This window comes from Neophocaena asiaeorientalis, unplaced genomic scaffold, assembly GCF_003031525.2.
Source record: "Neophocaena asiaeorientalis asiaeorientalis breed wild unplaced genomic scaffold, Neophocaena_asiaeorientalis_V1.1 scaffold87, whole genome shotgun sequence".
In the NCBI taxonomy this organism is placed as follows: domain Eukaryota; kingdom Metazoa; phylum Chordata; class Mammalia; order Artiodactyla; family Phocoenidae; genus Neophocaena; species Neophocaena asiaeorientalis.
This window is the reverse complement of record NW_020175432.1, coordinates 2,512,474-2,527,888: the sequence shown is the minus strand read 5'-3', so window position 1 is coordinate 2,527,888 and position 15,415 is coordinate 2,512,474. Positions and strand designations below refer to the sequence as shown.

The following is a 15,415-nucleotide window of genomic DNA, read 5'->3' as shown; positions in this document are numbered from 1 at the left end:
AGAGACAGATGATGTATTTATGAGCCAATTGTCAGAACTTACCCATCCCCATGAGCTCCTGGGAGAGACAAGGATGGGGAACCGTCAGTGGTACCACTTTCTCTGTGCCTGGGATCCCCTCAGGATCTTCACAATCTCCGGTGGTTGAGGCTTCATCAAAGTGGGGTCAGGGAATTCCCTGGCGGTCCAGTGGTTAGGACTCAGCGCTTTTGCTGCCAGGGCCCTGTGTTCAATCACTGGTTGGGGAACAAATATCCCACAAGCCATGTGGCACAGTCAAAAAAAAAAAAAAAAAAAAAAAAAAAAAAAAAAAAAAAAGGGTGTGCGTGTCAGATTTAGCAAGTAAACATCTAGGCACCCAGTTAACTTCAAATTTCAGATAAGCAACCAATACATTTTTTAGCATAAGTATATCCCCAAATGATACATGGTCTAAATTTATACCAAAAATTTTTTTTTTATTGTTTATCGGAAAGTCAAAGTTAACTGGACACACTGTATTTTGTCTGGCAACCCTGATCCATCATTGTGCCCATTTTACTGATAAGGAAGCGGAGGCCCAGAGAGGTTAATTGATATCCCTGAAGTGGCACAGCCAGGGATGGGGCAGATGGAGAATCCAACTGGTACCATGGGACCCACTGCCTTCAGTGCTCAATTCCTGCCTCCAAAGATCCCAGCCTGAATGAGCAAAAGCCCCACCTCGCCTGGGTCAGGGGCACTTTCCTCACTCTCACTCCTGGTGCTGGAAGCAGCTGAAGGAAAGGGGTCCCCAGAACCAGGGCCCTCTGCAAGCAGGAGGAACCCATCCCACCATCTGGATTCCGGCATCCGGAAGTAGGGTGGCTGGTCTCCTGTAAACAGCCAGTCTCATGTCACTGTAAACAGCTGGTGTCTAGAGTTGTCACAGTGCCCGAGTCTCAGTGTGACTGCCCTGTGACTCGATACCCTGCCGCCAGCCCCGTCACTGGATACTTGGTAAACAGGGTTCTGAGAATGGGTAGCAGCGCCCCATCTGGTCAGTACGGTGCTGGGGCCAGTGGCTGAGTCCGACTTAAACCCAGATCCTGACACCCATTAGCCATCCCCGCTGCTTTGTACTGACACTTTGTAAATATCCAGTCCTGATACCCGTTAACTTGTCAATGGTCAGACACTGTTAGTCATCAAGGTGCCCTAATATTTCTTAGCTGGAGATCTGGAAGCACTTTAAACAGAGTTCTGATACTTTGTAAACAATGAATCCTGATACTTTGTTAACCGTCTAGCGCCTCATCAAGATGCTGGCAAACGGCAGCTCTGGCCAGACCTAGAAATGGCTTCCATACTTTTCCATGATTGAAAACATATACCAAAAGAAGACCATGTTGTGACCCATGAAAACTACATGAAATTCAAATTTTAGTGTCCACAAATAAAGTTTTATTGGGTTACAGTCATGCTCACTCATTTGAGCATTGTTTGTGGCTGCTTTCAGGTGAGCTGAATTGACTAGTTGCAACACACGCTGTATGGCCCGCAGAGCTGAGAATATTTATAATCCGGCCACTTATAGAAAAAGTTTGTTGACTCCTGATCTAAGCTCTCAGGCAGTGGCTGTTCCTTATGCTATGCTTAGTATCCTGTTAGTAGTCAGTGGTCCATGGTGTTCATGTACTGGGCCAACAACGAGTTCAATAGTTCCTGTTGTTCATATACTGTGCAAACAGCGAGTTCAACGGTCCGCGATGTTTGTATACCGTGCAAACCATCCCTTTACTTTGTACGAGTCACATTAAGCGTGATGTGATGACACTCTGGGTGCGGTGACTATTTGGTCTCTGACAGCAGTTAATGTGTCCCGAGACTGTGTCAACAGTCAATACTGGGAAATGCAACCAAGGTGAGACCAAAAGGGCGACTGAGAATCAGGCAAAGGAAAAAGGAAGGATCGTGGCACACTCGGGCAGGACCTTGAACCCTGCACCGAGGAGCTGGACTTCCTCTGGAAGGTGATGGTAAGGTATGGCCAGACTATGAGTAGAGGAGGGGCGCTCTCAGCCTGGACGTAGGGGCGGAACTTCTCCTGACCTTGGATTTCCCACTCGTGCTATGGGGCTGAGGAGGTCAAAATGAGGGCCTTTCTAGGCTTGGATTCTGGAAGGAAAGGGGGCTCCAGATCACGGTGGGGAGGGTTTTATGAGAGGCCAGTGTGTGAATAACTGAGTAGGACCTTCTGCTCCACTCCCCCCCACCGCCGCAAACACCAAGCAGGCTCTGCGGGAGGGCAGCAACAAGGATCTGGAGGCCAGGGGTGAGGCTGGGGACTCTCCTTTAGGAGGACATGCTCTAGGTTCCTGCATTCTCCTTTGTTACTGCGTGTCCACTGGACACTCACTGCATGCTGCAGCCCTGCCCTCTCAGAGCTCCCATTACAGAGGGGAGGCGGAAGACGACCATGAAATCACCAATACGTCATAATTATGAATTGTCGAAGCACAAGGCAAGGGCTGAGAGAGGGAATGAGGCAGCGCAGCTTCGGTCAGGGAGGCCAAGGGACCTGCGAGAAAGGGGTGTTTGAACTTAGACCTGGAGGAGGTGAGCGTCTTGGGAGGAGTGAGGGAAGGGCTCTCTGGATAGAAGGAACAGCAAGTGCAAAGGCCTTGAGGTGGGACTGAATCTGTTGTGATGGAAGCTGTGGGGGCTGGGCCACATGGGACGTCACAGGCTTTGGGGAGGGTGTAGAAGGGACAGGATCTTAGCCTTGTTTCATAGCCCCCATGGCTGCCCTGGGGCTGGGGCACTGAGACACCAGCAAGAAACCCCCACTGCACTAATGTCTCGGGTCCATTTCACAGATAAATCAGCCTGGCGTGGAGCTGATGTGAGCCAAGGCCAGGGGGGTTGAAGGCCTGGGCAAGGGAGTTTCCAGAACACAGGGGCCTCTGGGTGGAATGGAAAAATCTTGCCTGCCCTTCTAAACCAGAGTTTGGCAGGTCCTGAGAGTGATAAGCCAGCAGGAGGCCCCTCCTGGGAATCAGGCATGGCAGGGGGGGCCTGAGCCAGCTCCAGGAAGTTGGCATGTGAGAAACATGGTCCTGCATACCTGTCTGGGTGATGCTAGGCTCCTGAGAGTCCTCAGCCCTGACCTGTCTGGAGGAGATAGGCATGGCCAGATGTAAATGCCCTCAGCCTGTGAGGTCAGAACTGGGTTAGAGAAAAGGGGCATTGGAGATGGGGTTTTGAAGGATGAGTAGAAGTTTGAGAGCAAGAAAAAGGCATCCCAGGAACGTGACCTGCAGGAGGCCCCAGTTTGGCCCCATTTGGTCCCTGTGGCTGAGTAACCCTAGACTGTCCTGGACCCTCGGTTGTCTCTCACTTAATATGGGAAAGGACAAAGCCTCTTAGATCAGGCTAGCCCAGGTTTGAATCCAGGCTTTTCCACTTTCGGTGACTCTGGGTGAGTGAGGCCACACCAAGATTGGCCCCAGGTTACAGGAAAATAAACTGAGGCTTATAGAGTGAGGCCACTCATCCATCCTAAGATGCAGAGAGAAGTGGCCAAAGCTGGGGCCTGTGGTCAGGACTTAGGGGAGGAGAGGAAGACAGTTGCAACAGAATCAGGAGAGGGGTGTCTTGCCCCAGGCCAGTGTCCTGAGGCCTGAGAGATGGAGAGGAGGGGAAGGAAGAGCAGGTTGGCAGTTGGCATAGCAGGTGCAAAGGCCCTGAGGCAGGAACATATTTGACAGTCTCCAGGAACAGCAAGGAGGCAGGTGAGCCAGGAGCTGACGACGTGTGAGGGGCAGATGAAAGGAAAGGAGGGCGGAGCAGTCTCAGGGGCTCTGCAGGGCCTTGGGGACCAGGAGGAGCCATAGTGGGTTTGGAGCAGGGAAGAGATGGAACCCGGAGTGACCACTGGCAGCTGAATCAGGGCTTACCTGGGGATTCAGAGTCCTGGGGAGTGTCACATAGGCTCCTATCTGTCAGCCCGTATTGGCACAATCCAGTATATTCCAGTACAAGTTAGCACTTACCAGGGCACACCAGTACCCACTGCTGACAGACACCCAGCCTAACACCTGGACCCAGACTTGCAGAGGCACCAATCAGCCCGCATCTGCTTCCTGAATTGACTGAGATGCGTACCACATTCAAGTACATAACACTTGTGTGCATGGGCCTCTGGGCAACTCTGCAGACAAGGCAGACACACAAACACACGCACACACTGGTGGTTCCACCTATTTCCAGGCCGTCTGCAAACACACATGTGCGTGAGCACACCCCCCAGACTGAGTCACTAGGAGGTTCAGGAAGCACTGCTGGGGGCTCCCTTGAGAGCTGGCTTCCTGTTTTCAAAGAGGCTGGGAACTGCTGGTGGAATGTTCTGGACAGGCCCAGCCCTTCCCTTACTGCCTCAACACCCCTCCCCCCATCTAGTTCCACAGATCCTGCACCCCCTCTGTACCCCAGTACTGACCCTGTCTTACAGTGAGGTCAGACTCCAGATCAGGAAACTGAGGTTCAGAGAGGTACAGCCACTAGCCCAAGTTCACACAGGAAGGAAGAGGTGGTGCCTGGAGTCCAGACCCTGAGCTCTAGCCTGCCTCCCTCTGGAGCACCATTCCCGGGGTCCAGGATTCACAGATAGAGAATTGCCCCTTTCTGCCTGGACTGTGGCCCAGCTCCTCCTGGCTCCTGGGGCCATGCCCATGCAACCGCAGGCTCTCCTGCCCCCTGAATCCAATCCCCCCATTCACCACCCACTCTACCCATCCCATCCTCTGTGTCTCCAAAAGGAGGGCCACCTACGTCACAAACATTAATGAAGCTTCAGCAGCTAACGAAGCAGAACTGGTCTCACCCTCTAGGGGTTGGTGAAGGTGGGGGAGGACCCAGCCCAGGAGCAAATAAACAAACATCTGTAGCTGTCCCCTCTATGCTCCAGCCCCACAGAGCCACTGGGATGACTGAGGACATGCTTGGCTCTCTTTTGTCTGCTGCGTTGCACAGGCTGTTCCCTCTGCCTGGAATGCTCTTCTCTAGTTCCCCAGTGAACTCTTCTTCATCCATCAAAGCCCCAACTCCAGTGTCCTCTCCTCCTGGAAGCCCTCCCAGGACCCTCCAGCCCTCATCCTTCCCTCTGGCCCCACCCTGACTTCACAGGGTGTGGGGGGCGGTATTTGTGGACTCCACCATAATGCCTCCGGACTCTGTTCTGCTGTCCTCGTCATGGTGGCAAAGATGGTCACTAACATCACCTCCAGGGAGTCCCCAAACTCCCACAGTGATCAGCCCAGCCAGAGTCACATGCCCATCCCTGAACCAGTCCCTGGTTCTGTGGTAAGAAAAAGCTCTAATTGGCCAGACCTGGTCACATGTCCACATCTGGAAGCAGGAAGTGGACCTGGCTCCTTTTCTTTTCTTTTATGTATTTATTTATTTTTGGCTGTGTTGGGTCTTCGTTGCTGTGTGCAGGCTTTCTCTAGTTGCAGCGAGTGGGGGCTACTCTTCATTGTGGTGCGCGGGCTTCTCACTGCGGTGGCTTCTCTTGTTGTGGAGCGCGGGCTCTAGGCACATGGGCTTCTGTAGTTGTGGCTCATGGGCTTAGTTGCTCCGCGGCATGTGGGATCCTCCCTGACCAGGGATCGAACCCGTGTCCCCTGCATTGGCAGGTGGATTCCTAACCACTGGCCACTGGGGAAGTCCAACCCGGTCCCTTTTGCCCACCAAAAGGTGTTCGGGGAGAGTAGGTCCCCTCAAGACCCTTTTACCAAGGACTTAGGGGTCCCCTGCCCGCTCAATCCTGGCTGGGGGGCCTTGGGCCAAATCACCTGCTCTCTTTGCCTCAGTTTCCCCACCTGTGAATCGGGCTTAGCATGGCTGAGGTGTTGGAGCACAGAGGGGCCACCCAGGCACTCCCTCACCCCCCCCCCCCCACCATCCAGAGGTCCAGTTTACCATGCACCTCCTTCCCCATCTTTTCATGTTGCTCTCTGTGATTCCCCCCCGAGACGGGGCAGCACAACGTGGCAGGCACTGATGGCCACCAGTTGAGTCACCACTTCCTCCTGGCCCCTTGCCCAGCCTGATGCTTTCTGGGGGCTTTCCTGGCCTTACCCGAACATCAAAAACAAGGTTGGGGATGACTCCCGGGTTGGGGAAGCGAGGGCAGAAGCGCGTGTGGACAAGACTGCATACACCTTGGCATGGGTTCAAATCCCATGTTCTGTCCCCACCTGTAAAGAGGCCATAACCTCCTCAGAGTTGGGGGACTCCACACGTGAACACCCCACAGACCCTCAAGCCATGGGCGCCCAGTACTGGGACGAGCATGGTCATAGCTGTCATACCTGTTTGGACAGGTGTTAGAGGGCATGTGGGTCTGTTAGCGGTTTCTGGGTTGCGTGTGCCCGAGTTTGCGGGCCCGTGTGTGTGCATCATGGCTGGCCCTGTGTGTACAGCCCCGCGGGCTTAAAAGACAGACCCAGCCCCTTGCTGAGAAAAAGGTGCATCTGGTGGTGCAGGGAACTCCCTGGGCAAAGGTGGGAGGGCTGGGAGATTCCTGGTACGGGGGAGAGGGCGTGGGAAACAGCAGGGGGGGCGGCAGGGTCAGAAGGAGGCAGAGGCTGGGGTAGATCAGGCAGGCTGAGGGGTTGGGGAGCTGTGTGTGTGAGCCTGGGAGGCTCTGGCAGTCTTCAATTCTAAAATAGTCACCAAGCACCTACTGCGTGTGCCCAGTGCTGCGGATATAGTGGGGCCCTGGGGTAACAGACACGTAAATCAAACATATAAATATGGGACTTCCCTGCTGGTTCAGTGGTTAAGACTCCACAAGCTTCCACTGCAGGGGGCACGGGTTTGATCCCTGGTCGGGGAACTAAGATCCAACTGAGGAGACTCTCTGATCTAGGGACAGGGAGGTCTACAAGGGAGATGTGCTGGGGAGAGGAGCTCCAGGTGGAAGCCTCAGCAGGTGCAAAGTTCCTGAGGTGGGGATGAGCTGGCAGAGGGTCCCATTCAGGAAGATCTAAGCCCAGAGAAAGGAGGGGAGGCAGCAGGCGGCAGCGCTGGTGGGGAGCAGGGTCACCGGGACGGGCTGTCCTGTAACTGGAGCTGGGCAGGAACACATCTGCCCGCCCGCCCGCCCAGCCCCAGCGCTCCCTGCTCAGGACAGAATGTGCTGGGAGGAGAGGCTGGTGGTGGCTGAGCCTGGTGGCTGAAGCAGGGCGGCTGGAGGATTCCTGAACAGCAGCCCGGCTGGGCTTGCTGCCAGTGAGGGTAGAAAACAAGCAGCAGGCGCCCTGCCTGCCTGTCACCCCATGCCCCAGGCTTGGCCTGGCCAGGGCAGGAGACAGAGACGGTGAAAGAGTCAGAGACTGAGAGAGATGGAGAGATGGTGACCAAGAGAGATGGTGAGCGAGGGACACAGAGATGCAGAGATGGTAGTCAGAGACAGGAGGAGATAGAGGATACGAGAGAGACAGTGACAGAGAAACAGCCAAAGAGACAGTGAGAGAGCAACGTGAGGCGGAGATGGGGGAGGCAAAGATGGTGAGACAGAAAGACAGTAGTGAGAGACAGAGAACTGGCATTGACTCTGAACGGGTGACAGGTCTGATTCTAGGGGGTCCTGGGAAAAAGCGTGAGGCAGTGACACTCCCACCCCCGTCAGAGTCTTTGTTCACACCAGAGTAGATGGGAAGTCCCCTCCAGTCACTCATACGTGCTGTGTGCTGGCCAAGGTAGCCCCACCCTCAAGGTCTCACACAAACAAGTGAATATCTAAATACGAATTTCAGAGACTGATGAAGGCTATGAAAACAATAGGACAGGGGGATGGGGGAGGGAGTGATGAGGGGTGGTGACTTTAGGTTGGGGTATCCCTGACAAGATAAGGCTGGTGGGAGAAGAGGAGCCAGCTACAGGGAAGAGCCTTTCAGCAGAGGGAACCGCATGTGCGAAGGCCCTGAGGTGGGAACCAGCTTGGGGTGTTTGAGTAGCAGCCAGGGATGGAGGGGGAGCTGGAGGGAGAGGTGGGTGGGTGGTCTTAGGGGACCAAGGAGGGGAGGGATTTTATCTTAGAAGGACATTTGGCCACCCTTTACACTCTGTGGGCCCCTCTCTATGTTCAGGGAGTTCCCCAAATTCTGGGCTGCCTGGGCCAGCTCCATCCTGGTTGTCATTTATCTGAACCAGAAAATCTGCCTCCTTTAGGGATCAGGTTCCAGACAGTTGCAGACGCAGGAGTCCTGGGGTCATGAGGTGGCTTGTCCTCCCAAGACCCCCGGGGGAACCTTTCATAGAACTGTACCCACACCCGCTAATGCAATAAACACCTAAGACTCTTCTTAGTTTGGGAACATGGATCTGGAAACTGGGATCTGCGTCTCCCACAATCCAGCTGAGGGGAAACTCAGCCCCTCCTGAGGCTGCCATCTTGGCTCTGGGTGACTGTGTTAAGGGAACATGCTGCCTCTCTGCAGCCAGGCCCCAAGGAACTCCAAGTCTGACAAGCTCCAAGCTTGATGGCAGACCAGCGGCCCAGGGTGGATGCTGCTGTACTAGGAGGGCTGGGTGAACCCCACGACTAGGAATCACTGGGAATCAGCACCCAAATTTAGACTGGTGGAGAGGAGGTGCTCCAGAGTCTCAGATGGAGAAACTGAGGCTCAGAAACAAGTGACCGGCCCATCATCACACAGAGAGCAAAGCCTGACCCCAGAGCTCCCAGTGTCCACCCCTTCTCCCTTCCCATCAGCCCTGCCCATGGCCACTCTGGGCTGCTAGTTAATTTTCACTACCTTGGGCAGGCTGGTGGGCACAGCCGGGGCTATCAGAGGGTGGTCTAATTGGGCCCCGCCCATATGGGGTGTGGCCTAGGGTCTGGGGTGGAGCCCAGGCTGTCAGGGAGTGTCACGTGGGTGTCACATGGCCTGTAGGGTATGGATTCCAGAGTTCCAGGGGCAGTTTTTTGTTGTTGTTTTCTTGCGGTACGCGGGCCTCTCACTGTTGTGGCCTCTCCCCTTGCGGAGCACAGGCTCCGGACGCTCAGGCTCAGCGGCCATGGCTCACGGGCCCAGCCGCCCCGCGGCACGCGGGATCCTCCCAGACCGGGACACGAACCCGCGTCCCCTGCATCGGCAGGCGGACTCTCAACCACTGCGCCACCAGGGAAGCCCCAGGGGCAGTTTTGAGTGGCAGCTCCATCAGTCCTTACTGTGAGACCCTGGGCGAGTTACCTCATTCCGTTGGACTCACTTTCCCCACCTGCAACTCCAGAAAAATGACAACCTCCACACCGCTAGGGCCGCCTTAAAGTGCTGTGAGTATTCAAACCAACCCTCGTACAAGCACGACCACAGCAGCGTGAGCCACAACCGCTAGGAGATGGGAACGACCCAAATGTCCATCAACAGGGTGTGAGTGGATAAACAAAATGTGGTTCATCTACACAATGGAATATTATTTGGCCATAAAAAGGATTGAAGCACTGCGTCACGCTGCAACAAAAGGGGCTGAACCTCTAAATATGCTAAGCGAAAGAAGCCAGACGCAAAAGGCCGCGTGCCCTATGATACCATCTACACGAAATGTCCAGAACAGGCAAATCCAGAGACAGAAAGCCGATTAGTGGCTGCCTGGCGCTAAGGGAGGGGGAATAGGGGCTGCTCATGGGGACAGGATCTCCTTAGCAGCTGAAGAAAATGTTCTAGAACTAGCTAGAGGTGATGGTGGCCCAACACTGGAAAGGGATGCTAAGGAATTGTACACTTTCCAATGGTATATGAATTGAACCGCAGTAAAAGCAAAACCAGCCCAGACTGCCTAGATAGGCAGGCTCCTCCTGCCTTTGGCACCCCTCTGCCCCCTCATCTCCATTCTGTGGGGACAGATGAGGCCTCTGCCTGCCCTCCACCGTCCACGGTCCCAGCCTCTGCTACTGCACGAGGTGAAAGCATCCGGCGCCAGCTCGAGATGTCTCCCTATGTGTCCCCGGGTCTCACCTTCACCTTCTGGACAATGGGCCCCTCAACCCTCCTTAGCCTGGAATTCCATCTGAGATCCAGACTCAAGATGGTAGACAAGGCCACCCCAGGTTCCTTGGCACCTGAGGGCAATAAACCACTAAGCACAGTCTCTTCCTCCGTGCTTTTATTTTTAAAAAATAATTGTACAAAAGAGAACAAGTTAAGGCTTAATGGAAATGCAGAGTCCCAGGCGAGGGTCCTGCCTCAGCCTGGGCTGGGACTCTGCACTTGGGGGCTTGTCCAGCTGCCCCATTATGTTTTGTCCCTCCAGGACACAGGGGGTGCCCAGAAGAAGCACACTGGCCCTGCTGTGTCACCCCAGCTGACCTCTGTCCCCGCAGCCTGGTTTAATGCTCTGCTGTCCCCTTCTTGAAATTCTGAATTCTTGAACAAGGGGCCCCACATCTTCATTTTGCAAGTGATGGAGCTGGTCTTGTCTGTCCCACTCTGAACCTGGGTTTCTCGGGCCATACAATACCCAGACAGCTCTCACGTCCTGGAGTGTGTGGAGGGGCCCCCAGGAAGCCTAGCCTGGGCCAGGAATCTCTGGCTTTCAAAGGTTTCAAAGGCTGGAGTCGCTGCCCTTGTTGCCCTGTTGCCCCACACAGCTCTGATAACCTGCTTCCCTGAATGCCTCATTCCTGGGCCCTCTCGCCTGCCGGACCTTGCAGTGTGGCCTCGACAGAGGCACTTGCTCTCTGAGCCCCAGTTCTAAGATGAAGGGGGCAGTCTCCACACATTACTCGGCTCTGACCTTCTTCGACTTTTCCTTCCCCTTGCTTGCCTGCCCTCTGAGCTCTTATTCATGCACCAAAGCCTCAGCTAAAATGCCCTTTCCTCCAGGAAGCCTTCCTGCTCCCCCTTGGGACTCTCCCAGCTCTTGGTCCCTTCCTCTGGTCCTGTGGGCCTGGAAGTATTTATGTCTGGCTCTGTCTCTCCCAGACTGGAGGCTTCTGGGGGACCACAGGCTGGCAAAGACAGGTTGAACAGTCTCTCAGATCTTATGGTGGGCATTTGATACCTTATGAGAACCAGTCCAGATATGTAAGACTCCAGACTGGCTCTTCCTCTGCTCTGTGTGATGCTGGAATGGCCCTGCCCCATTCTGAGACTCGGTTTCCCCAACTTCAGTGCAGTCGGGCTGGTCTGTTCTTGACCCAGCCACTCCTCACTCATGTCCACGCTGATGGAAGTATGTGTACAACCTCATCCCTTGAAGTTTCCACTTGCCACTCAGCAGGTCATGCAGCGGGGCCTCGTGGCCTCTGAGGGTGGGTTTGGATCCTCCTGCCGGGGGGCGGGGGGGAGGAAATGATCCCATCAAGTCTCAGGAGGCCCTGGAGGCTCAGAAACACCCCTCCCCACCCTCCTCATCTCCACTCCCACACTTGGCCCGGGGGGTGACACCCAGGAACAGACTAAGGTGCAAGGCGGGTTCAGGCCCTTGCACCTGTATGGGGATGTATAGGAGTTCCATCATTACTTAAAACTCATCTGTGGCTCTCTACCCTCATCTTGGCTCCCAGGGTCTGGAGAGCCACAGGGGCTTCTTGAACCCCCCAAGCTCACCTCAGAGTACAGGGGTGGCGGGCGGTAGCGGAACTCCTGGATGTAGGCAAAGAAGGGGCCTTCAGCACCCATGGCAGGGTCCTGCAGTAGTCGGAAGGGGCTCTGCTCCACGGCCGCCACCTCCTCATCGGCCACCACATCCGAATACTCGGGAGGTGCTGGAATCGAGAGACAGGGTGGGTGAGGCTGGTAGAGGAGGCGGGCAGCCCCAGAATTGGGGACAATGGCTGGGAGCTGGCTTGTGCCAGTTCTGGGGCTGCTGAGCTGTGTGCCCTTGGATTGGGATTCTGGGGGAATTCATACTCCCAACATGACTGTTACTGAGCACTTTTACAGATGGGGCCGTCGAGGCTGGGGGAGGGAGTCAGCCAGGCACCTGCCTCTCTACCCACCCATGCCCCTCACAGCAGGATGGAGAGCTCACCTTCAGGTCGCTCTGGCAGGACGCCCAGTCCCCAGTCCAGCAGGAAGCTGGCATGGCTGCCCACGCTGGACGAGCGGCTGCCGAAAGGATGCAGAGGAATGGTGCCGATGACCAGCGGCAGCTCCAGGAGCAGCTTGGATGAGCCCGGGATGTCCACGCAGACCTGGAGGAAGGAGCCATGATAGAGGGTGCCCAGGCAGCCTTGGTCACACCCTCCTTCTATAGCAGGAGACCTTGGTGGGGGGCGGGGGGAACCCCAGCCTGGAGGACAGAGCAGACGCAGCCACCCCAGCCCCCGAGGATACTCTACCTTGAGGGTGTACTCCACATGTAGCACACGGCAGTGCAGAATAGAAGGACCCACAGGAGGGATCCGCAGCGCCCGGCCCTGCCACAGTGCCCGCCGCCCAGGGCCCACAGGCTCCCCTGAGAGACTAGCCACCACTGCTCGTTTCTGTTTGCGGGCACCTCGCGCCATGAAGGTCTGTGTCTGGACCACGGCCGCCCGTGGCAGCACTGGGCGCGTGGAGCCGTTGTCGATCTCGGCAAAGACGGGGATCACCTCACCTGTAGGGTGGGACAGCAGGGCCTCAGTTTCCCCACCTGCAACCCTGACACGGACCTTCTTCCCAATCCAGCCCCTCCCACCTGCTACCTGGTGTATAGCCCTTGCGGTCGATCTTGGCTGAGAGGGAGACAAGGCCACGGTTACTGTACCAGGATCGGGCGATCTTCTCCCGAGCTCCCGCTTGAGGGGCCTGGTGGGGTGGAAGGAAAGGACATGAAATGCATCCCATTGTGCCAACCACAGACCCCCTGAAGCCTCTAAACCACCCTCAGCTGAAGGAGGATTTGGGGCAGGGCCTAGTATCCTGGTTTCCTTTTAACAATCTAGAAACTATTTGTAAAATGGATCCAGGAATATGACTCATCTCGTTAAACTGAAAACGAAGTGAACAAGCCAAGCACTTAGTGCGTAATGAGCGCTTAGTGAGCCATTATTATTGCAAGCTCTGACTGAGTCCCATTTCATGGAGGAGGCACAGGAGGCTCAGAGAAGGTGAGACACTCATCCAGAAACACACAGCCAACTGGTGCTCCTGGGACTTGCACCTGGCTCCACTGGACTCCACAGGCATTCCCATGCCTACCTCCCCCACTGCCTCCCTCCCTGCCAGGGCTCAGCTGTGACTCCCACTTTGAGAAGGGAGTGAGGAGCCAGTCACCAAATAGCCAGGACCCTGCCTGTGATGCTCCCATCCTACCTCCCCAAGGGCAGCAACTCACCAGCAGAGCTGGTGTGTTGATGTCCACAGGCTCGATAACGGTAAACACCTTCCTTGCCCGGCGGGCAGGGACCCAGGGCCGGTGCAGGGTGGCTTTGATGCAGTATCGGACACTGCCATGCTTGCCTTCAAATGAAGTCACTAGCGTCCTGGGGGTGGAGGGAAGGGGCTTCAGTGGGTGAGATCCACAGACTCCCGGGTGGGAGATTCCCAAAGACTTACGGGGATGAGAGACACGAGGCACTCCTGGGCTCCCCCCGCCCCCCCGGGAGACAATCTTGCGGCTCGGGGGTCCCCAGATACTGAGCAGTGGAGTCCCAAACCTGGAAGGGGCTGCAGACTTAGGGACTCCCCTGCAATCCTCCACCCCATTTGACTTACGGTGGCAGCTGGAAGCTGAATGGGAACTCATGGCGTCCAGGAGGCAGCGTTGTGATCCCTCTGGTGTCTGCAGGTAGGAGCAAGAAGGGGAGGCTCAGTGGCTGTGAGGGGCTCCCGGAGCGCGCAGCACGCGCCGTGCAGGGGTCCCCAGGTGGTACCTGGCGCGAGTAGTGTGGCATGGTGGCTCACAACCTCCACGCGCTCGCTGTAGCTCTGCGTGTACGCGGTGCTCGAGCCCGCGCTGCGCGACTCGGTCCAGTGTACGTGGGCGCGACCCCGCGCGCGCAGCTTCAGGGCACCCACGCGCGCCGGGCCCGCCAGCTCCAGCAGCACCCGGCCGGCCACCGCCTGGCCGCCGCTGAACACGGGCTCGGCGCCTGCGTTCGCACCATCCAGTTGCACCATGAAGGCCTTCACCTTGTCGAACAGCATCGCGGCTGGGATACGAACTCGCGGCGCGCGATCCCTGGCTTCGAACCCGCGACGCGGAGGCGCGAGATGCGGACGCTGCAGCCTGAGAACGCAAACCCACCAGGCGCGCGCAGGCGCACTCGCTGATCGGGCCAGAAACTCCTCACTGCCTGCGCCGGCGCCGCATTTATACGGCAGGGAGGGGCGGAGCGAGACGCAGGTCCCGCCCCCGGAGAGGAATACACCAATGGCGCGGCGAAAGGCGTGGCCCCGCCCACGCGTGGAGCAAAATAACAAAAGCCCCGGCTCGCGACCTGCTGCCCTCTACCCTAGTGGACCCTGGGGTGAGGCTGAAGCACTGCGGGACAGAGCAAGTATCTCTCAGACTCCGGGGGTCAAGAGGAAGAACTGAGGCCTGGAGGACTCGGGCCTGAGGTCACCCAGCAAGATCTAACTGTCGTCGGTTTAATCATCAACCGGCCGCCACTTGCAGACGTGACTCGATGCACGTCCAGCCCGATCTGGAGGGGTGTGTTAACAGCCAGGCCCCAATCGAGGCCCTGAAAGCCTAGGACTAACTACCTCGGGTCTCAGTCTCCCCCGCTCTGTGCAATGCGGGAGGGAGGAAGAAGTGGATGGGGCCTCCCTCCACTCGGGCGCCTACTGCCCCCTCCTCTGATTTGAAACCCGCTCAGCTGGCTGACCCGGGCTAGTGACAACCACTTGGAACCTGAGTTTCCACGTTTGTAGAGCCAGAAGAAAATCATTCCCGAGCTCAGAAGGTTGTGCATGAATCACGGTGTAGCCCCTACTCGACCCCTCCCAGAGCCTCTCTCCCGAGTCATTAGCCCGCTCCTGACACACTGCCTGCCACTCGGCTGCGCCTCAGCGCTTTTGCCCCGACGTTCCTTTCCAAACTTTCAGCACCTGCCCTCCCTCCTCCGCCTCCGCAAACTCCTACTTGTCCTCTAGGCCTAGCTCTTCCCCTCACAGACAGAGCCGAGTACCGGGGAAGCTCACGGAATCCCCTGATTCAAGGCTGCGGTGTGCCTTTGGGGCGGTAACCCGTCTCTGGACCTCAGTCTCCTCGGAGAAGAACCACATACACGGTTTCCTAGTTGGGAGCTGACTGATCGCGATTTACGGAGCGCCTGCGCCCTCTGGTGACAGAGGGATGCACTGCTGCTTGAACCCACCCCCTAGTTTGGCCATCCCCTTTGAGTCCGGTTCAGGCCACACCGGGACCCCCTGAGGCCAAGGCACACCCAGCGGGCCGGCGGCCATAAACGGACACAACCAATCAGTGATAGGGGTAAGGGCATGCCGGAAGAGAC

At 56.6% G+C, this 15,415-nt stretch overlaps 1 protein-coding gene across 1 annotated transcript; it reads right to left on the bottom strand.

Annotated features, from left to right (window-relative positions):
- Positions 1-10,117: 10,117 nt before the first annotated feature.
- ARRDC2 (arrestin domain containing 2) lies at positions 10,118-15,409 on the bottom strand. The gene is made up of 8 exons (XM_024767570.1): positions 13,829-15,409; positions 13,671-13,737; positions 13,291-13,438; positions 12,659-12,761; positions 12,314-12,570; positions 12,004-12,166; positions 11,580-11,737; positions 10,118-11,297 (listed from the first exon to the last, which is right to left on the bottom strand). Exons 1-8 carry the CDS (start codon positions 14,100-14,102, stop codon positions 11,244-11,246), a joined length of 1,224 nt encoding a protein of 407 aa, XP_024623338.1. The 5' UTR covers positions 14,103-15,409; the 3' UTR covers positions 10,118-11,243.
- Between the last annotated feature and the right edge of the window lie 6 nt (positions 15,410-15,415).